General features: G+C 44.3%; 1 protein-coding gene across 1 annotated transcript in view; it reads left to right on the forward strand.

Moving 5' to 3' along the window:
• The window catches only part of DNM1 (dynamin 1), a 66,717-nt gene that overhangs the window by 8,492 nt on the left and 33,587 nt on the right, over positions 1-24,638 (forward strand). The window contains 10 exon segments of the mRNA XM_032707995.1: positions 15,329-15,402; positions 16,535-16,684; positions 17,059-17,262; positions 17,762-17,860; positions 18,534-18,694; positions 19,786-19,928; positions 20,009-20,144; positions 21,324-21,391; positions 22,447-22,487; positions 22,490-22,584. Of these exon segments, the coding sequence (XP_032563886.1) occupies positions 15,329-15,402; positions 16,535-16,684; positions 17,059-17,262; positions 17,762-17,860; positions 18,534-18,694; positions 19,786-19,928; positions 20,009-20,144; positions 21,324-21,391; positions 22,447-22,487; positions 22,490-22,584 (1,171 nt within the window).

Consider the following 24,638-nt stretch of genomic DNA (forward strand, 5'->3'; position numbering starts at 1 on the left):
CTGACATGGCAAGTTTTGGCAGACCCAGCCATGACCAAATGGAAGCGAGATGGTCCCTGGTTAGCAGCTTCTTGCAGTGCAGCATAACGTGCTCTTGGAAGCTTCTTGGAAGCAGGCGTTATGCAAGCTCCTCAAGCTGTGTCTCGCTGACTGGAAGCAAACTTGCCAGCTCCTGCCATTTTTCTGCAAGTCTTGTGACTCGTGTGGCTTTTCTTAGAGCCCTGGCCACAGCAACTGAGCAAACAGAAGAGCAGTGTAGCTTATTTATTGAAAACAGCAATTTCTAGCATGGTGGTTTGAGGGTCCTTTTTTTTTATTCTTTAAATGATGCTGTTTCCTTAAGTGCTCCTGGAGACAAGTATAAAGAATCCCAGAACTTCTGAGACCTGCATTGTCATCTCTTCCCTTCCTGAAAATCAGGGCTTAGTCCCAAAACTATAAGCTCTGCTAAAATACTTGTGTTGCAGTTGCAATGAACAATAAATTATACAAAATGAGGTTTGGAATAAACCCAGCGCCTCACTTGTGACGGAAATGGGAATAAAACTCAAGTCTCTAGGGCTGAAAATAATATTTTAATAATGTATTGCCTCACCAGTCCCCTTTAACTCTCCCTTTCCTGTTTCTTATGGCTTTAGGTTGCATTGTTGCAGTGGTGTGGAAGGGTGAAGAGTTAACACAACTTAACAGACATGGGAACTGCTGGGCTGACTGTCATTTTGTGGCTGGGAAACACTCCTCCTGCAAGAATGGCCAGTGTAGTATATGGGATGTCTGAGAGAGGACACAGCCAATATTAAACTGATACTGCTGTGGATTTTGGCTGCAGAGCAGTGTTGCTGTAATGCTGTATAAAAGCTGAGCATAAACTGCAGCTGTATTTCAGAGTAGTTTTTCAGATGCATTTAGACCCTTTCTCATAGTATCAATAGACAAAAGTCTACAGAGATGCTGAGCAGTTGGTTCTCGACATCTGCAAATGTTTTCACAGCAGAGCTAACTTACCCTGGAGAGCACTAGGAAAAACTATTATTTTTGCCTCTTTTTTTTTTTTTCCTTCTTCTTGAGAATGGAGATCCGGGGATGGGGGAGGCCATGCTGAATTTCTTAAAACAAGGAAAGAGGTATCTAAAAGCAAAAATCTGAAGTCTTTGTTCAGTTCCTCCTCTTTGCTTTCCTGCCACTCTTGCATGTGTTAAGACAAAGTAAGTTACGTAGGGTCTGACTCAGGGCTCTGACAAATTAACAGGCTGTTTCAGCTCTGAGAGCTCTTCCTCATCCAAGTACTTACAGACTTCTACAAAGAGAGGCTTATAATGAAAATAACTGTCCATTTGCCACCTGCCTTCCAGCACAGGAACAATTCTCTGCCAGCAGGGGAATATACCTGATGACCTGTTAGTTCAGAATTAAACCAATAAACAACAAGGCTCTAACCCTCACAGGATTTATGGTGATATTTAGCCTCACTGACTCGTTTATGGTTTACTCTGAGCTCACACTGCTCTGGGTCAGGATGGGACCCCTTGATTCTAATGCACATGGTCGGTTTTCTCTCTTTCTGGCTGCTGTGATCTCTCATGTAATCTCTGGCTATTTCTTAAGCTGATTGTGCTTTTACTTTTAATAGAAGCTCCTCTATGAATAGCTGAGAGTTGCCTGAGCACGGTGGTGGCCTTGAGAGGAGATGTGTCGCAGTGGGGTTATAGCTGGGGGTGAGGAGGAGGTTGGTACATCCCGAAATGCAGAATATACCCTCAGGGATTGGTGCATGACATGTGTCACTGCAGAGCTGATGCTGCAGCTCCAGCACTGAAACTCAGGTCACCTCCTCTACATCACGCAGCTCTCAGCAGAGATCCCAGCAATTTACTTTTTCCCTCTGGGCTGTGCTACTTTGATTCGTTCCTGTTCCTAAACATTACTCTGTTTATGCTTGTTCATTTCATACAAGTTGTGTTTGTTATTTGGGGCCTGCAAACTACCAGGCACCCCAAACTCATCTTAGAGAAAGGGTCCATTTCCTGAATGAATTTGTATAGACCATTGAAAGAATGATATTAAAAGAATACTTAAGTGCAAAAGAACAAGTGAGGCATTGCATGGACACCTGGATGGGCAAAAGCAAATGTCTTAGAAATCAGTGTATTGGTTTAAACAAGCGGAAGGGAGATACCAGGGGGAAGAATTTAGTTAAACCCTTTACTTTTGGGAAACAAGGAGAGGAATGGAAGACTGTAAGACTGTGTCTGTTTGTCCAGGTGACTATGCCACAACTTTGCTATGGGTTCAGAATGCCCACTGATAAGGCAACACCAGTTTTGACCTTCCTATTTTTTATTTTTATTTTTTTTAATTTAAGCTCAGCCTTTTTGTCACCTCTTATGGTCACTGTCCAAACTTGAACAGAGAAAAATGTTCCCTGGGACATAAGAAGTGCTGTTTCACCAGTTGCTCAAAAGGACTGGCAGACACGTTGGAACCAGCCAGGAGGTGAAAAGCTCATCTCTTCTGGGACTATTGATCCAACTTTCATTCTGGTATAGCCTGAAACGGAGGTGTCTTGTGTGGTTTCTGAAATAGAGTTTAGTGCCTCTGACTTTGCTCTGCACTAGAGGTGTTGGCAGTCAGTCTGCTGGATCCTCTTCAAGGGCTTAGGAGGCAGAGCCTCTGCACCACGTTGCCAGCCAGGGTGATCTTAATTATATCTGGAACTGCAGAGGTGCAGTGCATAGCAAGGAGCCTGGCACTGTTCCTGCATACTTCTCCAGGCAGAGCAGAGGTGTAAATTGGCATCTTGAATTCCCTCTGCAAGACAACCATGCACTGTGGACAGTTTGGTCAGGGTGCCCAAGTGTGGTATAACTCTGTTGCCCCACGGAATTCTGTCCTTCCTGCCTGGCCTGTTGGAAAGGAAGCAGCCTTCCTCCCCATCCACAACACACTCTGCCTCTTACCACTACCCGAGATAAACCATCAGGGTCCATGCATTCAACTTTATAAATCCACCACCCATGTGTAGCCACTAATAAGCACATCATGGTTTGAGGTACCCTCCTTCCTCATGCAGCTTCCGTTTGGGTTTGTATCTGTGGGCTCATCAAAATGACTTTGCCTTTTCCAAGGAGCTCTTTCAGCTGTCTGTACCCTTGGTAGCTTTCAGGCTCTGGGCAGACTATCTCCTTTTTGAGCACAGGGTGCTGCCTGGGAGTGGAGGAAGTGTCATCCTGCAGTGATGAAATGTGCCTTGAGCTACATTTGTTCTTCTCTTGGGTCTTGCAGCAAATACCAGGACTCCAGAGGTGGTGGAGTTCTGAAATGAAGTCTAAGATGATACTTAGCACAAGTATTTGGTATCTTTGAGTCTACCATTTTACCTGGTTTCCTTCTCTGCAGGAGAGAAGGACAAAAAGGGGGGTAAAGCCCTTTTTATCCAGAGTCTCCACATGATGGGCAGCACGAATATTAGTTACTGCTACACAGTCTAGTGGTGTCTGTGAACACAGGGGAGCCTTTCCTGCTGGGCACCCTTTAGTCTGGACTCAGCTGCAGCTTGGCTCCAGAGAGCTCGGGCAGATTAAGACACTGGTGGTGGGAAATAGCAAGGTCAGCCTGCTGCTCATCGGTCTTAGCATCCATTAATCCTGGGGTGTTACTGTGGCTGTGCTTTCCCATCAACCATTCCTGTCCCAGAGTTTTAGTGTACAGCTTGTCCTTTTGTTTTCTCCCAGCTCAAGTTGCAGGTGCTGAACAGGTCATGTTTTTCGAGGCTGCAGCGTTGCTGTTATGGCAAAGCCAGGGTTTGTCAGTAGGTTTGTTTGTGCCAAAGCAGAGCAGTGTTGCTGCAGTGTTATGACAGATCAGTGCAGCTTGAGGAGACAAGCAAAAAGATGCTTGGTCATGGATTTACCTTTATGGCCTTAAAGAAACCTGTCTTTCTTTGCTTCTGCCATCAGTACTGGACTAATTTGATGCTCTGGGGTGTTGCTGATGCCTGGTATTGTTTTCATTGAGACTGGAAATTGCAGGGAGATTCTGGAGATAAAATTTACTTTTTTTTTTTTTTTGCTAGGGTGTATATAATTTGGAGGAAAACTTGCTCTCGTGTTGTGATGGTGAAAATTCAGCAAGGCAGACAGAAAGGTCTGGTTTACAGCTTCTGGGGTGGAGAATACATCATGCAGTGCAGTATTTCTAGTGTTATGGTTATTTTTTTTACATGAGTGAAACCAGCCTTATTTCCTTCCTCTTGGGATTTTAATTCTTGAAATCAAAACTGCATTTTCCACAAATGTGTAATCCTTACTGCCACATCCATTCAGGATACACCAGGCTGCTCATTCCCTTGAGTTCCTGATATTGTCATGCAGAATCAGTGCTGTGTTATTCTTTACCTCCAATATCCCAAGGCAGCAAGCGAGATCTAGGGCTTCATTTTCTATTACTCAGAGGATCCCAGAGGAAGCTGCACAGCAGCAGTGCTGCAATTTTCTGCTCTCTCCAGACTCTCCTTCCCCGGATCTGCAGCCTGGAGTCAATGCGGCATTTGCTATAACGGGCAGTGACTTTTTGAGATCAGGCAATGCACTGTCGGCTGTACCACTCTCTAAATAACCCCCCACGGTAAAATGCAGAGCTCCAGACAAGAAAATCCCTTTACAGTTTTTATTACCTGCAAACCCACAAAGAGTGAATTGGCTCAGCAGTGCACGTGAGGTGCTGGAGTGCCCTGTTTTGATTTCCCGTCGGTGTTCTATGTCCTCACGTACTCTGGGCTGACCCATCTGTGTGAAGATAGCAGGGAGGGAGCCGGCGGATAAGTCAACCCTCAAAATGGAGGAGGGGAAGAATATTCCTGATTAATTCTCTCCCAGCAGAGATGAACTGAAGCAAATGACATTTTAGATGTGAGATGGTCGGGTTTGTGTGCTGGGAGTACGTCTTGTTCCTCCTGCAAACTCTTGACCTATAGCTGTAGACACTTGCTTAAAACCTCTCAGCCACAGCAGCTTGGGGCTGCTGCCCAGCAGTGAGGGATGCAGGAGCTGTGTGGGCATCAAACTGATTTGTTTCTATGGAAACAGTAGATTTCACCATGTTTTAGGGAAGTAGGAGGGGAATTATCCCTCTGGGCCTGGTTCTGGCGCTCAGATTGGATTGGCTGCTGCACAGCAATTGTAGAGCAGCAGCCCATGAAGGGATTATCTATCTAGTCACTGATCACAATTAGGGAGAGGAGCACGTGGATCCAATCTGCCCCCATTGCAGGCTTCCTCCACAGGGGTGACACAGGACATGGTCATCATGTACCAGGATTTCCAGGGTCACAGCCCTCCATGGCACTTAAAACCAGAGAGTTTAACCTTGGTTGCTCATAGGCAGAAAGGAGGGGCTGAATTACAGTGCAGGCAGCTGGGACTGGGTCCTGCCCAGACTCCTCAGTTGGGATGACTGAGGGGATGTACTCTGTGCCTCAATACACCTTCTAGGCAAGAGCTGAGAACTGTTTGTGATGTCTGCAAGATCTGGAGAAAGCAGAGATCTTTCAGACAGGCTTGAAGTGTTGCTTGCTGATGAAATTTTGAAATTATTGTACACCAAATATGTCGTGTTTGGTGTACTGCTTTCAGAAGGTCCCAGCACTTGAAATCCTGTGACTGAGGGTGATTCTGAAACCTTTTTTTCTAAAATGAAAATGAACCTCGTGAAACCAGAGAAGGGATCAAAGCATGAATATAAATCTTGAACAGGTTCAAATAAGAACCTGTAAGTACTTACTGAACTCCATTTATTCCTAGTGGTCTGTAGTACCAAGTTTGTTAAAATGGGCCCAGTGCCCTTGTGCAAGATGCCAGTGCTGGTCCTTCAGAAGGGACTGACCAACACCTCTGTATTTCAGACTCAGGTCCTAAAGGCACTTGCCTATCCAGGCTCCAGCAATGACTGAGAGGGAGAGCTTATATTTATAGATAGAAGGAAAGCAGAAAACTGACAAAAAGGGTAATATCTGTGTATAATGTCTGTATATAGGGACTTCCACATGTGTTATGTAAACTGAGTTAGGGATGGAGGGCAGCTCTAGCAGAAATTCTTGCTTTATGCTTTGTAGTGCAGCCAGTGAGTTGATTGGATGGGATAATCCTGGTTATGGATTTGCATGGGAGCATCAGAAGAATATAGCAATATCTCTGCCTTACTTTCAGGTCATCTAAAAATATATATATAGTAGACTTAGAAAGTCAGGCCAGATCCTGCTGCAAGGTCTACCAAGCATAAAGCTTGGGGCGTGCTGGCTTCCTTGGAATTGCTGCAGACACACAGCAGCAGAAATGCCTGGGGCAAACTCTTGGCTATGCCAGTTCACTCTGCAGGCCCTCAGGCCTTTGACTAAAAGTGTAAGAACGCTTGTGACCTCCTTGGATGTCTCTTGCTCTGTGGAAGCAGCACAGCCATGAAGCTCTTTTAGTTGTGCATCTGATTAAGTTGTGCACAGAGGCTCTGGGAGCAGCCATGACTTGGCATAATGCACACAGCTGTCTTCCAGATTTTGATGGACCCTGAAGCTAGTGGAGTGTGAAACAGGAAAAAAGACAACCCAAAGGATTCAAATCAAAACAAACAATAGAAAACTTCTTATCTTGTCCCACTGCTTCCAGAGACCTGCAAAGAGGCACATGCGGGAGAGGGGCTGGGATGCAGAGAAAGGAGATGTGGAAAGAGTGAATGAGAGAGGCAGTGAATGCCATGGCTCCTGGGAACCAGTCTGTGCAGTCAGAGATAAGGCAGAAACGCAGAATTTAGTGCACTCTGGAAGAGATTTAGTGTATTCTGGGAGGGGTGGGGGAGAGAGCTGTTTCTAAGCAAGTGTTCCTGTAAAAATTGTTGTGTGCTTTCCTTTTGGCTTTTGCAGGGTCTGGGAAGGTGCTGCAGGCTGAAGTCTGGACACGGCCATTGCAGCTGAAGTGAGAGAAAATTGCACAGGGTGTCCCCTCTCTAGTTGTCTGAGCCCCCTCAGCACATGCTTGGCTCAACAAATGTGTTCTGAGTGGGGAAAACACATCTTTGATTAACGCTTTGGATGCTCAAGGCATGAGACCCACAAGAGCACATGAATATGACAGTGCCTTTGAGTAACAAGTCTTTGTTCTCTTCTGTAGGAAAGATCTCTGCTCTACCAAAACTTACTAAGGCAATAGTACTAGAGACTGTCACCTGTATATTTAGATCAGTGGCCAGTAACTGTGCCGTGTCCCAGGATGAGAAGACAAGCCCTGTGGCTGAGATGGAAGCTCATTTAGCTGCTGTCTCTCCATGGCACATCATTTAGCCCCAAATGTCAGTGAAACAAACCTCACCATTATGCCTGTTCACGGGGAGCTGGATTGGACTGGCCAAACTTGCTGTGTAGGCTTTCAAACAGCCAGGCATGCAGCTTTCTATGGAGGTGGGTTCTCTTGGAGGGGGCAGTCTCCTGAAAGGTTTCTTGTCTTTTCAGCAGAGCCTCTGGTGTGGGGTCATTATGGTTTTTGAAACGTTGTGTTTTGAAATAAATGTAGGTTTCTGATGTGGCTTTATTTAGGTCATATGTTAACTCTGTGAACACACTATGTTTTCCTTACTTTGAATAAAGAGAGAGCACGATATGGGAAAAAAGATTCAGGAGAGCTCCAGACCACACATCCTGCTCAGTGGTAAAAGGCACAGGAAACAAAACAAAGATGATTCTTTGAAATCATAATGTTAGTTCTGGAGCAGGATGTGTATAATACATGTAATACAACCTATTTCTACACTCATTTGTTTCAGTGACTTAGCACAATTACTGCCCTTTCATGTTTGAAGACCCCTCACTTGCTGGGCCCTGTGCTGGTATCAGCTGCAAGGCTGTGCAGGGGAATAGAAGAATTAAAGGCAGACAGGGAGAAGGTGCCAACTTGAAAAGTTACTTTCTATTTCGTTCTCTGTCTTCCCTGACACTTGTTTTCAAATTGTCCAGTAGGATGCTATAAATGGGTCCATCTTATAACAGCAGTTGTGTTTTCCCTGCTTGGGCAGCACCTGTAGGTTTTTGGCAGCTCACTTTATGTACAGCAAACTCCCACACTTGTCTCCTTGGCCCTTTTGGTTACTGGCTTGGGGGAAAAGTGGCCAGGTGTTAGAGAGACTATTTGAGGGCCAGAACTACTTAACAAAGCAGTTGTAAGTGTTCCAAGCCAGCACAATAGTGTTAACCTCCCTCTGCCCTATTGTAAATAGGATCTCAAGGTACAAGGCAGTGGGAAGCCTTCTCTTTAATTTTTTTTGTTTCTGCTAACATGTATATTATGATGACACTCATGAACTATTGCCTGTCTTTATTTTTCACAATTGTTTTCTTGAATAATGAATCACTGTGCACAATAATATTGCCAGTATACTGGAAAATGGTGTGCTTACAATAGATCTTTATTTCTATATGTATCCATTGTCTGGCCAGTACCAATTACACCCTAAGCAGTGTAATTGGTATACCAAGTGCTTATGGAATTGCTTTCTTTCACTGTGGGTCAGGACTAGGCATGCCTGTGTTGTGGAGACAAGCAGATAAATAACACACATCCCCTGACTTAAACTTAGCTAAGAGTACTAACTTTAAAGGAAAAAAAAACATGGCTTAACTAGGAACGAGATTTACCATGTGATTGAGTCTGTATGACTGATGTCCAGGTTTCACATGGTGCAGCATGAAAAAATATGAAAGCAAAGGGCAGAGAAAGGCATTTTGATTAGCAGGTTAATGGGTGTTGTTCATAATGTACCCGCTTTTAATGTTTACTGTTCCTCTTGGCCTGTCTGGCTTTTTTTCAGTTGAGAAACACTTAGGGAAGAGCAGAGCTCGTAGAGGCCACAAAGTTAACAGGAAAGTCTAAATCTGCAATGCAGTGCTCTTGTTAACCTACTGGGTGGCAGGGGAAAGAACAAATTTGTCCTTTTCTTGTCCCATGTCAAAGTTATGGAATTGCTTATGAATGCACTTGCATGTCACTTGAAGGATTGGACCAGGAAGGTGCTCCAAGGGCAGGTCCTGGATCAGGCTTCTTCCTTCTGGTGGAACTAGATGATGTCTGATATGAAGGAACACCAGGAGTTAGCGTCCAAGGAGTGGAAAGCTACTACTGTTTCTGAGGTGTTTCTTTAGGAGTCAACATGATTCATAGTAAATATTTTTAGTGTGTGGTTGATGTGTCACATAGGTGTCAGCCTGTGCTCTGAGGATTCCTTTTGATCTGCTGAGGTAAGAATATGTTTGAAAACGTTAGTGCTGTGCTGTGAGATGAAGTGCTGTTCAGGGAAATGTATAAGCTGTTCACAGCCTGCATGAAGATGTGGATTTTATCAGTTGGTGCAATGATTGCAAGAATTGTTTGTCAAAAGTACCAATACCCTGAGATTGGCTTGGGATTCTTGTAATGCATAGTGTTGTCAGGAGCTAATGAAGAGCTCTAGATCTGGATGTGTGTGAGTGATGAATGATCAACTGCAAGACTTGACAGATCAAGACAGTTCAAAGCTTAAGCTGGAGCAAGTCTGAACTGTGTAACCAGACAGTAAAATCCATAGGGACAGGATTGTATTTCTTGCAGTATATTGGCACAGTGCTTTGTGCAGCGCAGTTCTGATTGAATTGCTGTCCCTGGGCACCACCAGAACACAGGAAATTACAAATACTGGAATTAAAATACAAACAGCCATGTGAAATTATGGAGGATGTCTGAATTTTAATTTTCTGAAACTAATATAATCCAAACTGGGGATTAATCACATCTCTTAATACCCTATTTGTCTATAGGCATTTAATAAGAAATCAAATTGAAATTAAATGATCAGATGGTGGTGTTCACTTCTGTTCTTTGGAACTACTTTTATGTCTTCATAAGCTGCTGTTTTGGCTCTTTAATTGAGGCTTTACCTTCTCTTGTGCTTTCTAATTCAAGAATCTCAAAGGACTGGCAAACCGTTGACTGCAAGGATGCTGTGTTGGTATATCTAGATTAGGCCTAAATTTGTATTTCAACTTTCCAAAGAGCTTTTCTGGAGGCAGGGAAAGTAAGTGGAGGTAGAAACATTTGGTCTGTCTTCCATGTAGAACAAGAGATGGTACCATGGACTGGTTTTGACTGCTGGTGAGTTCTGCTGCAACTTCAGTGAAGACTAAAATCATGCATGAAGAAAGCTTTGGCTCAAGGTCCTTTCAGAAATACAGGTTCCAGGTACTAGGAGGGAATGAAACTGTTTTAATTATGTAGTACAAAGAGTAGCTTGTTTGCAGGGCTCAATAAGCCAGGGGCAAAATTAAACTTATAGTCCACTGACACATGTTCTTGGGTTTGCCTGTGTATCATCTGTGTATCTTTTTCTTGTTGGAAAATTGAATTCTTGCTGGGTTCAGAGCTGGTTTTTACAAGGGCTTGTAAAAATACATTTGTAGTGCCACATAACGGGTTGCAGTAAGTCTTCTTGTGTGGCCATATTGAGCATTTGAGAAGATAACAGCAAAAGGAAAGTGTCTCTGGGTCTCTCTGAAGACCTGCATGAATGCAGTCTTCTCCCATGGGTGTGTTTATAGCCAAAATTAAATTTCTTGGCCAGTGCTCCATAGTGATCTTTTGACAGACCTCAGGTGGCCTCTTATAAAAGCGATGAGCTGCCAAAAAGTAGGCAGTGGCTCTGTGCAGTGCAAAGGAGATGGGCAGCAGAGATGCTTTCCATGTGAATTTGGTGGAAGGAGGGAATGCATGATGAGACTTGCAGTGCAAGAGTATCTGTGGAGAAGCAATTGCAGTCTGAGCTGATGTGTAGGGATACCATTACTATGTTATACTGCCCTTCACTGTTAGGAAGCCGTGGTTGTCACTACTGGAATCTTGGCTACAGGATCACAGAGAGGTGACCTGCAGATGCCAGATTGCTGGAATTAAATGCCACTGTAACAGTTGCAGGAATCTCTAAGCCTTGGAGCCCAAAGCTAAAGCAGTGAGCTGACACTTCAGGCAAAGCATGAAGGGACGGACTGGCTCATGGAATCACTGCTCTTGTGTTTATCAGGTTTGAGAACGTTTATTCCAGCCAAGCTGGTGGACCGGGCACAATATGCCCATAATGATCAGTGAGATGCTTTAGGACTCATTCTTCCTCCAGGCATCTCAGTATTCCTTGTTTAACAAGGAAACATCGGATCAGGTGTTTGACCAAAGGAGTAAACAAGTATTCTTTAGTCCAGCAGATTGTGTGTGTGTTCTTTAGCACCAAATGTGCCCCTGCTCCAGCAAACCAGCTCATCTAAGTTGCTTTTTTAAAGGAGGCTGTCACATTTTCTTCAGTGTAGTAACAAAGAATAAACACGAGAAACATGTCTGAAAGTTTCAGCGTGTGCCCCTTTGGGTATTCCCAAACTTTCCATGTGGGTGTCTGTCCTACTTTTTTGATTGCATCTATCTTTAATTCTCTTTCCATGCAACATATATTGTATTCCACAAGCAGTTTGTCAATCTCCTTTGTTTTGTGAATAGTCTGGGAGAAGTGCCTTTGGTTGATGTTACCTTTAACTTCTAATCCTTTGTACTGTGCAAGTCATTAAATGAACTCTGAAACTCCTTTACAGAGCAAATGTGCTTTTTCTGTCACTAGTAACACCTCGTTGTTCTGTAGCATTATGAGTTACCCAATGCATGGAAACTTTTTGTATATAGTGTTTGACTTTAATTAAAACAAATAAACAAACCAACAGAACTATTAGGGAAACCTCAATTCCTAGTGTTCTGTTTATAAACGTAATATGTTTCCAGCGTGTTTGGAGTTTGTTTCAGTCTACAGTGGCTGCTAGATTGTTTCTCATCCCCTCAGTATTTTTTATTACTGTGTTACTAATGCAGCTTTTAGCCCAAATCTGCCCTTTAATGCAGCTCTGCATATGAAAATAGAAATAAGACTGGAAGGGATGATATGATTTGGGCTCGCCCTGGGGTAGCTGGTCAAGCACTTCAAAAGTGAGCAGTGCAAAATTCAGGTCACTTCCCTGCCTGAACTCTTTCAGCCTGAGACTCATGCTTGGTTCTTTTTGTTGTCTTGGTTTAGAAGAGGACATCTATCACTGATCAGGCCAAGAGTTTGCCTACCTCAGTAGCCTCTCTCTGACAGTTCTTAATAAAAGATGGGTGTGAAATACATGCAAATGAGTCTTCCAATAACTGATGGTTTGGGAAATGTAGCTTATCTGAGCCTAGTTTTCCAACTCTTATACAATTCTTGGAATTGCATTGCCAGAACCAGTACATCAATATCTTGATAGGAAATTTTGAGGCAGTAGCTAAGGAAGATAGGAGCAAATTAAGTATTTATATTCCCTGAGTACAGCTTCTCTGTCTGTTTTAGCTACTTCTTTATGTGTTTTCTAGCTGAAGCCTACCCAGAAGTGGCACAGTGTGGTATTCCTGCTTAAAAGCATAGGAAATCAAATGCTGTCATGCACTTCTGCATGTTACAAAGCAACAAAAAAAGGAATTTCCAATTCTTATGATGCAAAGTGAAGGAGGAAAACAGCGGGTTGGTGCCCTCAATCTGAGTAACACATTTCAGGCACAGCCCTGTAGAGTGATGTTATGTAATGAGGCTGCTCTGATGTCATGCTGGAGGCTGCCTTGTCTCAGCACATGTTATCTCTGAAGACTTATTCCATCTTCCTCTTTCCTCCTTCAGCCTTGCTACTGCATGTCTGCCTTGCTGGAATTGAATAAACCAGTTTAACCCTCCTGCTCTTGCCTGCCCAAGTCACCTGGTGCATGGTGGGTTTTATCTGGTGTGTTGTTCCCCTGGTTCTGACCTGAGGTCATCATTTCAGGCTGCTCTTTCTGGAGCAATATCTGTGTGTGTGTAGATCTTCCCCCAGGCTCTGAAGTGAACTCAAGCTGTACTGGGCATGTTGTTTGTGCCACATGTGCTCTGTGGTTGTAGTTTATTTGCAGAAGCAGTTTGTGGCCCCTGCAAGAGGGCAGGCAGGACTCTGTCCTCTGCCTTCTCCTCGGCACCCAGCCAGCTCCTCGTGGAATTTACTAATCCATGCTCTTAGTTTCTATGATTTGAAAGGCTTTGCTGGAAGCAGAAGGAGGAAGGAGTTTTTCTGAGAGACTAAAGAAAAAGGAAGTGAAGAAGAATAGGAAATGACACAGATACAATGGGGTGACGCTGCATCAGTTGTAGGGTTTTTTTAATAAAGCTTTTTGGCCGAAACTGCTGATGGGAATCAAGTATAGAGAAGGCCTGAAAGTTGAACTGCATCTACCTCCCAATAGTTTGTGGGTAAGAACACGTTAATTTTATGATGATAGAGGTCAGATTGCACATTTTCACTCATAACTAAAGGAGCACTAAGATTGTTGATTTAGGCTACTAAATTTGGCTTATGATTGTTGTTTTGTCTTATATGAGGACTTTTTTTTCCCTGGGAGCTACTTCAGTTAACACAATAAATTGAATCTCTTTTATAATGCTGGAACTCAGATGTCACATGGGTTTCCCATCTACCTTTGTCCTGAGATTTTCTTCCTTAGTAACTACGAGAAGGAGAGCGGAAAAATCGGGACTTTGGCTGAAGCAGAAAGACTCAGGAAAACATGGAGTACAACATGAATGGAATCCTGCTTCCTAGTGACCTCATGCTTGTAAATGCAAGTGGTCCTTTTCCTACAGTAAAGCAGGACTTGATACTACAAGTTGGAGAGCACTGTCGCTGTGCTGGAAAGGGGATGTAGTAATAGGGTTCCTTTTCCTCAGGTGCAAGTTCAAAATAAGTCAGTGCAGCTCAGATAGATTTGTTATGCTAAAAACTGATGCCAGGGTAGGACATTTCCACATATTGACCACAGACATCTATAGGAATGGAGCTGAGACAGCAGAAAACTGTTAGAATGACAGAGTGCCTCAGAGATTCCAGGGTTAATCCCACTGGAATGGAAAAACTAGAGCCTGTATTATTTGAAAAACAAATGAAAGACAATCCCCAGTTAGCTCTATAATTCTGTAAAATCTAAAATAATGAGAGTGGGTTACAGGCTGATTTTAACTGGGAGAGTTATACCAGAGGTTCCATTACTCCATTATACTAATTTATAGGAGATGTTTTTATTTGAGGTGTTAGAAGTTGTAGGGTGCCTTCTTACACTCCCTTCACTTGAAGTTACTCTCTAGTTTTTAATATTACCAAGTTATTCTGACATTCCCACAGATGGAGAATTATGTTTATAGCTGAGGAAAGGGAAATATGGAGAAGTAGAAGAACTTGCATAGGATCACATAGGAAATCAGTGACCAAACCAGGAGCTGAGGCAGAATTGCTCAAGTCCTTGGCTGGTGTGTTAAAACAGTGGCTCATTTCTCATCTTCATGGATGATGAACTTAACTTTAAGTTCATGCAGGACTAAGAGGAAGACCTCAAATTGGAGAGGTCGGGATTTCTCATTCAGCAGAGTCAGTAGTTACTCCTGAATTAGCAAAATTATTCCTTGCCACAGCTATGAAGGGAGGGAGGATCGTGTGCCAGGATCCCGGCAGTGTGGGCAGGGCTTCTTTTAACAGAGAAAACTGTATTCATGCTGTAGGAAACATGTTTTGAAATAATTGGGAAAAAGGAAAGGCAAAGGAGAACTGGTGGGCTGTGGCTGCTAAGTCAGCAGTTGGAGAAGGAGAGTGAAAGGCTGCTTTCCTTTGAAATTATTTGAAGTACACAGAACTTCAGGATTCTTGTGAATATAGAAGGAAGCTGATGCTTTTGCCTTGGTTATTGGCATTTGGTTATTCCTTTTGCCTTAGTTATTGCTATTGCCTTGGCTGCTGGTTATTCCTCAGTTGTGTCACGTGGTGTTTGCTCACTGGGACAATGTGGTGTCTTCTCAAGCCTCAAGTGCAGGGTGTGAGGAATTTTTGTTGTAGTTTGGGTAGCTGGTTTTTGTCAAAAGGAGGCAGGCTAGTTTTTAGGCACTGCTTCAGCTTCTCTTTGCTTTCTGATGAAAGAGATTATTTTTTTCCGAAGTACAGACATCTGTATTAAATGAGCTTGATAGTTAACTTGGAACTTCAGCTGAAGGAGCTGTGCTGTCACAGACAGGATTAGAGGGGCTGTGCTGGGAGTATAAACTTCTTCAGAACAAACTTGGGTTTTAGTGCCTTAAACCTTTTTTGTGCCTGTGGCTGAGGCTCCCTCTTAGAATCCACATACGCTTATAGAAGCAGAAAAGCTGTGAAAAGGGAAGGAAACAATCACTCACTCATCCAAAACTTCCTGTTTCGTTTCAGGGACTTTCTGCCACGTGGATCTGGCATCGTAACCAGGCGCCCGCTGGTCCTGCAGCTTGTAAACGCCAGCACAGGTATGTGAGCTCCCTCCCCTGTGTGTCCAGCTGGATTGCTGTCTTAGGAAAGGTCTTATTTGGTCTGAAACTGCTCAGTGTGGAGAAAAGAAATAAGAATTTTCCCCAGTAAAAATGACCTGCAGCCGTTTTTCCTGTTTAACATTAATGATGCATTGAGTGTCCACAAGCAAAATGCTTTGTAGTTTTTTTTTTGTTGTTGTTGTTTTAATTTATTAGTCAAGGCTCCATTCATACACATATCACAATTTTCCTTTGCCTGTGCAGCTGTGACTTGTGAGAGGGTAAGATCTAAGAGCCAGATGACCCTTCTGATAGTGTACTGCAATAAAGAGATGAGATAATGTGCTGAAAATCCACTGTGAGAACTCTGGAATCCATAGAAGGCTACAGAATTCTGTGGTTGATCTTTTGAGCAGTTCACTGGTTTTGCTACTTACTTGCAGGATATTTTAACATCCCCCTTAAGTTTAATATTCCCCTTAGGTTATGGTAAGATCTCATCCAGGAGATGGCAAGTGAACGTTTTAAGGTACTCATCTTCTCCTTGCTAGATCAGGTTCACCTGACAAGAATCTTATCTACAGTAAGGAGACAATTTGACTTTCAGGAGGCTTTTAAATTGGAACAGAGGGTTCTTGGTTTGGTTAACCTCTTCAAGGACTGACACAAGAAAACCAACCACAAGCCAATTCAAAATCATGTCAAGAGAAGATCTGACTTTTATTTTTTTTCTCTCAAGACTTTTTGAGTCTGTTCTCAGTACATAGTGAGACTATTATTTACCACCCCAGCACTTTAACACAGAGCTAGTCCAAGTTCTCCTGAGTACCAAGGTACCTCCCAGTGTAGCTGGGAAGTCACAGCTGCTGCGGGCAGGGGCATGAGAAGTTTGATTGGTATCAACAGGGGAAGTCCTGGATTATTACTTCAGTGAAAGCAAGTGAGGAGACCACCTCTGCTGAAAGGGAAGCTGGATTGTGAAGGTGTTGGGCTCAAATGAATTATCTCAGATTTCATCCCTTCAGCTGTGTTTTGTTGTGTTTTGCTTCAGGATGTGATACTTTCATTACACTTTTGAGCGTTTCTCTGATTTCAGTGACGATTTGACTCTCCGCTTGTTTTTAAATAGAATATGGCGAGTTCCTACACTGCAAAGGAAAGAAATTCACTGATTTTGAGGAGGTCCGTTTGGAGATTGAGGCTGAAACAGATCGTGTTACTGGGTCCAACAAAGGGATTTCCCCTGTGCCCATCAATCTCAGAGTCTACTCTCCCCATGGTGAGTCCTAATGCAGTGGAACCAACTCTTTGGGCTTTCTAGTCTCTTATGAACTGAAAAAAGTGTAGTGTCATCCCTTCCCTTTCAGCGTAGCATATGTGGAAGCACTTTGAGGGCACAGTTTCCCTGATCAGTGTGAAAATAAGTGATTTAAAGGGAAGGGTGATGAGATCACTGACAATCACACTAGTAACAAGTAGCAACTAGTTCTTATTAAGCAGTAACAGAAAGGAACTGGAAAGCTCTGTGTGCTTTCGTGTGTGCATCTCTTATCCCCATTATATATCAGAGACACTAAAGCTATGGGTGGTACTTAAAGACCAGAACATTGCTGTGCTAACACTCCATTATTCTGTCTCCTCTTTCCTGTCTAGTCCTGAACCTGACTCTGGTGGATCTGCCAGGTATGACAAAAGTCCCCGTGGGGGATCAGCCCCCTGACATCGAGTTCCAGATCCGAGACATGCTCATGCAGTTTGTCACCAAAGAGAATTGCCTCATCCTGGCAGTGTCCCCAGCCAACTCTGATTTGGCCAATTCTGATGCCCTGAAGATCGCAAAGGAGGTGGATCCTCAAGGTAAATATCTCTTAATTTAGCCTGACATTACTGGACAGTGGCCTGATTTTTCCTGTTGCCTTTTGGTTGTGATTAACCCAGTAGCTCTGGGCTCCTTTCTGTTGTCTTGGGATGTGTCTTCACCAACAAACATTCTTCTGAGAGGTATTTGTGAGTGTTAACAGTTGCTGTAATAGAATTTTTGTTACTCCTCTTTTCTTCCTTTGTCTGAGCCCCTCTTCTGAAGAGCTGCTTTAGTTGTCTGATTTTGGCCTGGAGAAAAGTAGGAAAATGTGCACTAAAATCCCTCTCTGCTGTGTCTTAGCATTCAGCAGGATATAACTGAGAACTGAGCTCAATTTTTATCTGTTTTGCTCTTGTGGCCTCTTGAATGTGATGGGAACTGTAACGTTCAAGAGCCCTTGAGTAGCCAAGTTGGGCAGTCTGTAAGCTCTGTGAAGAGAGGAAAATATTACATGAGTTGTTTGCTTGAACAAGTGTGTTTGTGTTTTTTCCACAGGCCAACGCACCATTGGGGTCATCACGAAGCTGGATCTTATGGACGAAGGAACTGATGCAAGAGATGTATTAGAAAACAAATTGCTTCCACTCCGTAGAGGTACTTTTCCTCATGCTTTGTCCATGATCTCCTTGCTCTGTTTTCCTTGTGTGAGATATCCTGGCCTCCTCCTCTTCCTCCAATGCATCCACTTCCTATAACATCTGGTACAACTTGTGGTTAAGCCACTTCTGTTCCAAGCTGGAACTGAGAAAAGTTGGGGAACAGGGATCAATCAGGTTGTTAACAGGAATATTTTGAGTGTTTAGACCTTCATATGTAGACCTTTACTTTCTGTTTTCTTCTTTTAATAAGGCAAGCAGCAAAAATGGATCTCCTGACTAAAAGACTCCCCTCCCTGTCATAGTAAATAGATGAAATGATTCTGGGCTATAGTAGCTGCTGTGTATAGCCATGGCAAAGAACCTGTCCTAAGGACTCTCACAGAAGAGTCTGAAATGAATGAGATTGGGGTGTGCTTTGTGTTTGGGGAACAGTAATAAATAAGCTAATTCTGTGTTCCATACTCATTTCTGCCCTGCACACCAGCATATCAGAACCTGGGCCATTCAGAGGAAATTCTAATTTTAGACTCTTCCAACTGTCCCTAATAATGTGTTACCACTAGAATCCCCCTTTTGCAGTGCTGCCAGCTGGGTAACTTCCTTCTCAGTCCGAGTCTGATTTACATCCTCATCCTTGCAACCATCTGACTCTGACCCCACTCTTGCAGGTTACATTGGTGTAGTCAACAGAAGTCAGAAGGACATAGATGGCAAGAAGGACATTCAGGCAGCTCTGGCTGCAGAGAGGAAGTTTTTTCTCTCCCACCCAGCCTACAGACACATGGCTGACCGCATGGGAACCCCCTTCCTGCAGAAAGTACTGAACCAGGTACTGTCCACAGTTAAGAGCTGCCACCCACGGTGTCCCTGGCTGTGCTGGCCATCAGGGCTCTTCCTAGGTGGAAGAATACAGGAGAAACTAAAACTTGTGGTCAGCAAACTGATAATAGTTTAAATTGCTTTGCTGCAGTGAGACTTGTGAAAATTGGTGAACTCTTCCTCCTCAGTGTCATAAGAGGTGTTCTGGTGCTAAATCCCATGGAATGTGCCTGACTTCTTTAATGCTGATATAGCAAAACACATTGGGCCAATAATGGAACCTGCACACCAAAGGCAGAGCAGTGCTCTGTCCTTCCACTGGCACTGGTACAAAATCAGTAGTTGGTTCATGGTATTTGCACTATCAGAATGCAAGGTTTTTCTGGTTAAGTTAAAAGATACCTTCTAAATTTCAACTGGTCTCTGTACCCAACAGTAAGCTGCAAAGACTGATTTAAATGTGATACTGGTAGTCATTATCCCATCTTTTGAGGCCACCTTAGCTTCCGTCTTGTACAGTAGCAACTTACTGTTACTTCCCTCTCTGTTCTCATCAAATACTCTCTTAAGTGAAGAATTACTTTGTCATTTTTTTCCCCCTTACTGGAATATGCATCTTTAAACTGGAGTTTTCCACAGCTGTGCTCTGTGGAAACCCTCTTATTACAACCTCGTCAGTGGTTTTGGCTCCTCCCATCTTGCCTTGTCACCCTGTTAAAAAAGGGCTTTGCCACCACCTTAGGTGTCAGTGGTTCATCTGAAGACACAATAGCCTTTACCCTTGTGTGAATTGCAAATGCTAATACTTTATTGAAGTTTATTCTTTGGTTTGAGTCAGGAGACTTGTGTGATTTGGAGTCTTGTACCAGACTAGAAGGTAAACTGAAGGTCAAGAATAGAGGTGTGCAATAGGCAGGAGCTGGGGAGGTGGGATACCCTCAGCTCATAACTGGTATCTATCCTAGGACAGACTTTGTTAGGACCACTCAGAAGAACTGAACACAGAGAGGAGCATTCCTCTTTATTTTGTAGCGTAGTGATAGAAAACTCTTCCCAGTAACTACCTAGAGGTTTATTGTCTTAAACCTTCTTCTCGTGCAGCAATTGACCAACCACATCCGTGACACCCTGCCAGGGCTGCGGAACAAGCTCCAGAGCCAGCTCCTTTCCATTGAGAAGGAGGTGGAGGAGTACAAGAACTTTCGCCCTGACGACCCTGCTCGCAAGACCAAAGCTCTGCTTCAGTGAGTGGCCTCGGCTGAGTGTCCCTCCCTGGAGAGCACTGCTCAGCCATGGCTTCTTCATGCTGTTGGTTTCCTTTCAGGATGGTCCAGCAGTTTGCTGTGGACTTTGAGAAACGCATTGAGGGCTCTGGAGACCAAATTGATACCTATGAGCTGTCAGGAGGAGCGAGGATTAACCGCATCTTCCACGAGCGCTTCCCCTTTGAGCTGGTGAAGGTACTGCTCCCTGTGCTGCTGAGATCTGCTTTGTCTTCTTGCCTGTTACCTCTTCTGTCTGTCTCCTTACTCTTCTTGTTGTCTTTCATCATCTGATTTTCCCTTCAACTACTTTGTTTTGTGGTTTTTCCTTTTATCACCTTTTTAAATTGTTTGTCCACATTACTGGGACCTTCCCATAGTACTGACCTTTTCCCTCTGTCCCTATTCTTGTGACAGAACTTAACTTCCTCTGAGCTAAATGACAGTATTTCTTTGGCTTAGTTCCTAAATGCTAAATTAAGTGTGCAAAATCACTTTAAAACAACCAATAGTAAATCAATGCCTGAATGCCCTTGCAGATATGTTGTGTCAAAGCTTCTGTGACTGAATTTCACATAGTGTGAATGGTGCTGAAACTTGTACTTCACTGATCCTGAGCATCAGTCTAGATCTAAAGTTGCTCTAACAGATATCCAAGAAGTGGAAAAAAGAGTGTTGGTATACCTGGGATTACTTCTGTCAATGCCCTGTCAATGGCCTAGAGGTGGGAACAGTGTAGCAACTGTTCTCCTGTCTTAGCAGTGGAAGAGGATTTTTACTGAATGATGGGTTTTTTTGGGTGGCAAAGTACACCAACCTGATCAGAAGGGGTTCTGAAAATCTTTTATTTTAATGTCAGTTGTAACAAACTTGAAAGCCAGATCTTTCTACTTCGGGATTTTCTGCGTTTTGCTTCCTTTTTTTCACATTTGAACAAGATGAGAACATTTTAATGAAATACAAGGGTCTGCCTTGTATTAGACTTACAGTTCACACACACAAAAATGTATTATCCATTTGTGGTGTTCACTGAAAAAAACAGCTGCCAAGATCTTGGGAGGCAAAACAGTTTGTTTTAGAAAGCCATCTAGCACTTCAGTCCTGTTGCTTTATGTCAGAGAAGCTCCTTGAGAGCAGCTGGAGCTTGGCATCTGTAAATGTAGGTCCTTAGCTGTTCATGTGTCCAAGATGTCCAGCACTGGCAACAGAAGCTTTATGGCTGGGCTCTGTATGCAACGCTTGGGCTGATATCTTATCTGTCACATGATAGTGCTGGCATGGGACCTCTCCTCTGTTAAAGCATCCTGCTGTGTCCTGGGGTGGTGCAAATAAGTGTCAAAAAAAAAAAAATTCCGATAAAATTCTCTCTTGGTGCAGATGGAGTTTGATGAGAAGGAGCTGCGGCGGGAGATCAGCTACGCCATCAAGAACATCCATGGTATCAGGCACGTATCACACACTAGGCAGACCTTTGGCTACAAAGCCTTGTAATACCTCCTAGGACCTTCCAAATGGAGTGAAGACTTCAGAGGTACGGTAGGTCAGCCAAAGGGGAGGGATAACCTTCTTGGACCATTCCAGTTGACTTGAATCTGGGAGTAGGGACAATCATCCAAGTCAATTTGCTTTCTCTTCCCATGTGAGAGTCACAGAAGCCTAAAAGGTAAAAGCCTGGGTGACCTGACATTTTTTCCATCCTTCTTGGGCCTTGACATACTAAGGGTAGAAAGAGGATGCAAGCCCATACTAGTCCTTTATTTAGTTAAAACTAAACATTGATTTTCACGCTAGCCAGTAGTTAGTTATTCAAAATGGGTGTTGGTGCTGAGAACCTCCTCCCCTAGAGATCTGAGGGAACATGGGGTCGCCCATCACCAGGCTGCCACTGGCCCCAGGGCATGGTTAGCAAACAGGTTTGTGTTCCCCTTAGTGGTGGTGAGTTGTCAGAAAGCACAGCCCTGAGTGTCCCTGAGTTGTGCAGCTCCTGGGGAGGTGAGGAGGGTCCGATGCCTGCAGGAGCCCTTTGTGCACGCTGGGATGCAAAACGAAAGGTTTAGATTTATTTTCATTCCTTTCTCTTGCTCAATCACCAGCTGAGTTTCATAAAGGGAATCAGACATGTTAGTGTCCCAACCATTGAGAAAATCTCCCAGAGAAGGCCTCCCATCTGCTGCACAACCCTGAGGTCAGATACACTGTGGAGGGGCCAGTCCCTGCCACCCATAAGCTTGGTGGCTGAGGTGAAATGGTGACCTGGCCATGGCTGTCCAGCTAAGATCCATTCTGCCCTCAGCACAGCCTTCCTGGGAAGTGCCAAGCATCTCTCACTTTCCATAGACTGCAGTCAGGGCTTGTCCCAGGGGACATGACACTCCCCAGCCCCGTGTCCTGGGTTTTAGTGGTGGCTGTGCCTGCTCCAAGACGTGTGTGTAACGCTGTGACATTCTCCTTGCCCCTTCTCCCCCTCCTGCCTTGTCTTGTCCCCACCCTGGGTGTTTAGAACCGGTCTCTTCACACCCGACATGGCCTTTGAGACCATTGTGAAAAGCAGGTGAAGAAGATTAAAGAGCCTTGCCTGAAATGCGTGGACATGGTCATTTCGGAGTTAATCAATACTGTTAGACAGTGCACCAAGAAGGTAACCAGAGGCAGCATGGAGTTGGCACCTTCCACCCGCTCGCTGGCTGCGGCGCAGCATCGTGACCTGGGCAGGGACTTGCCTGCAGCCACACTTGGTGTTTTAACCCACCTCCTCAGCATGACTAGACCTGAGCAGTACCAGCCCTGGAGCGATCCAGCCAACAAGCCAAACAGGGAAGGGAAATGCCCTGGGACATGGGCCGTGGCCCTGCTCCCCGAATCTTTTAGGTCTGAAGGGTGCTGGAGATGTGTGGCCACCCCTTTGTAGCACGATTCCTGGTTCCCTTCAAAAACCAAGGGTGTTTCTGTATGTTTGACTTTAAATTTATTATCTGGGTTTATTTTCTAAGTGGGAGGAAACTGGGATTTAAATTTTGTTCCCCATCTGTTCTTGTGGAAGTGAGAGGGTAATCCCAGACTAGCCCTTGAGCGCTGTCCAGAGGGTGTATGGGGCTGAAATTTAGAGGCTACAGCCCTTAGAGCTGTGGGCTGTACCTCGAGGAAATGTTCCTGTGGTGTTTGGCTTGGTTTCTGGCTGGTTTGGTCCATATCCTGTTCTGAAAGAGCAGCACATGGCTGAGAAGAAGCAAGTTAGAAGTGTTCATCAACTTCTGGGCTCCTCCTACTCTCTTTGAGAGAGTCAGTGCTTCAGGCTTTGCCCTTTGGGATCCATACTCTTATTTGGTAGGGTTGAGGGAGGGAACCTGCTTTGAATCTGCCCTTTGGATGTGTCAGCTCTTGTTCCCGAGGTTGAAAGGCAGCAAGATAAGATGACAAGTGCCATTCTTCTCAACCATGGCTTGCTCCTTCAGGCAGGGCTGGGTGCTGGTGAAAAGGCACCTCAGTTAGGATGGTGGTGTGGGCACTGGAGACTGGAATCGCCACTGGCTTTTCAGGTGCAGGTAAATGGGCACTGCAGGAGGTGTCTGGAGAGTCTGACACCCTCTGCAAGGGTGGGGACAAGTGCCCAAGTGGTGAGAGAAATGCCTGGTCCTTAGGGCCAAGAGCCTCTGTAGAAGGGCTCAGGCATGCAGGCTCTTGCTTTGCCCCCCAGGCCAGACTGGGGGAGCAAAGTGGATGCAATGAGAGATTGCTCAGGTTTCTAGAGTGCTGGAGGAGTTTCCTTTTTCTGTCCTGCTGTCCTCTCTTGGGGTGTGTGACTGTGGGGAGCACCCAGAAAGTTGCCATTAGAGCCTGTCGACAGGTAAGCACAGGCCCTCGGGCTGCCAAGTATCCAGAGTCACCTGCTAACTGGATCAGAAGGGCCCTCCTTTTTCATGCCCTCTGAAGCTTCTCTTGATTTGTTCTCCATCCATCAGTTGCTATTTAAAACCTCCCATTCATTCTTTCACTTTGCATCCTTTCCTCCATTTCCTAATTAGTTTTTCATTGTTTCTTTTTCTTTTCTCTTTTTACCGACAATTTTAGAATAAACCATCTGTTCTGACAGCAGCAGGTTTCTCAAGTGATCAGGTGGTGGGTACAGCAGGGTGGGAAATAAGGGGTGAGAACAGACCACAGGGATGGAGGGAAAATGTCACAGATTCAGGAATAAAGGATTCCATTTCAGTTTGGATCCCACTGCTGTGGTGTTGATGGTTGACTTGCTCTGTGTGTGTTTAGTAGCCATGGTTACAATTTTGCATCTGAAAAAACAAAATTTTGTCATTCAGGTGATACTCAGGTAATGGAAGAGACTAACTTATATATTTCTTCTGTACAGGGTCCCCCCCAGAAGTCTGGTGGGGGAAACTGGATCTTGAGCTTAGCAGGGCAACTGGGTTAGTAGGAAACTGCTGCTGAGCCAGAGGATGTGAACTGAACTCCAGATATGCCCTTGCTTTGCTCAAAGGGGGTGTTGTTGGCACCTTGAGAGAGACCTTTGGGTGAAGCCAAATCCTGTAACATTCCAACTCTTCTTAAAAGGCAGAGTGCTTGTACATCCCATAATACGTGTTGAAGAGTGTTTTAATCCTGGTGTTGCTTGGGGACTTGCAGGTGTTACCCACAGAGATGTGAAAGATGAGGTGAAGGGGTAAAACCTGATTTACA

Source organism: Chiroxiphia lanceolata, chromosome 21, assembly GCF_009829145.1.
Source record: "Chiroxiphia lanceolata isolate bChiLan1 chromosome 21, bChiLan1.pri, whole genome shotgun sequence".
Taxonomy (NCBI): domain Eukaryota; kingdom Metazoa; phylum Chordata; class Aves; order Passeriformes; family Pipridae; genus Chiroxiphia; species Chiroxiphia lanceolata.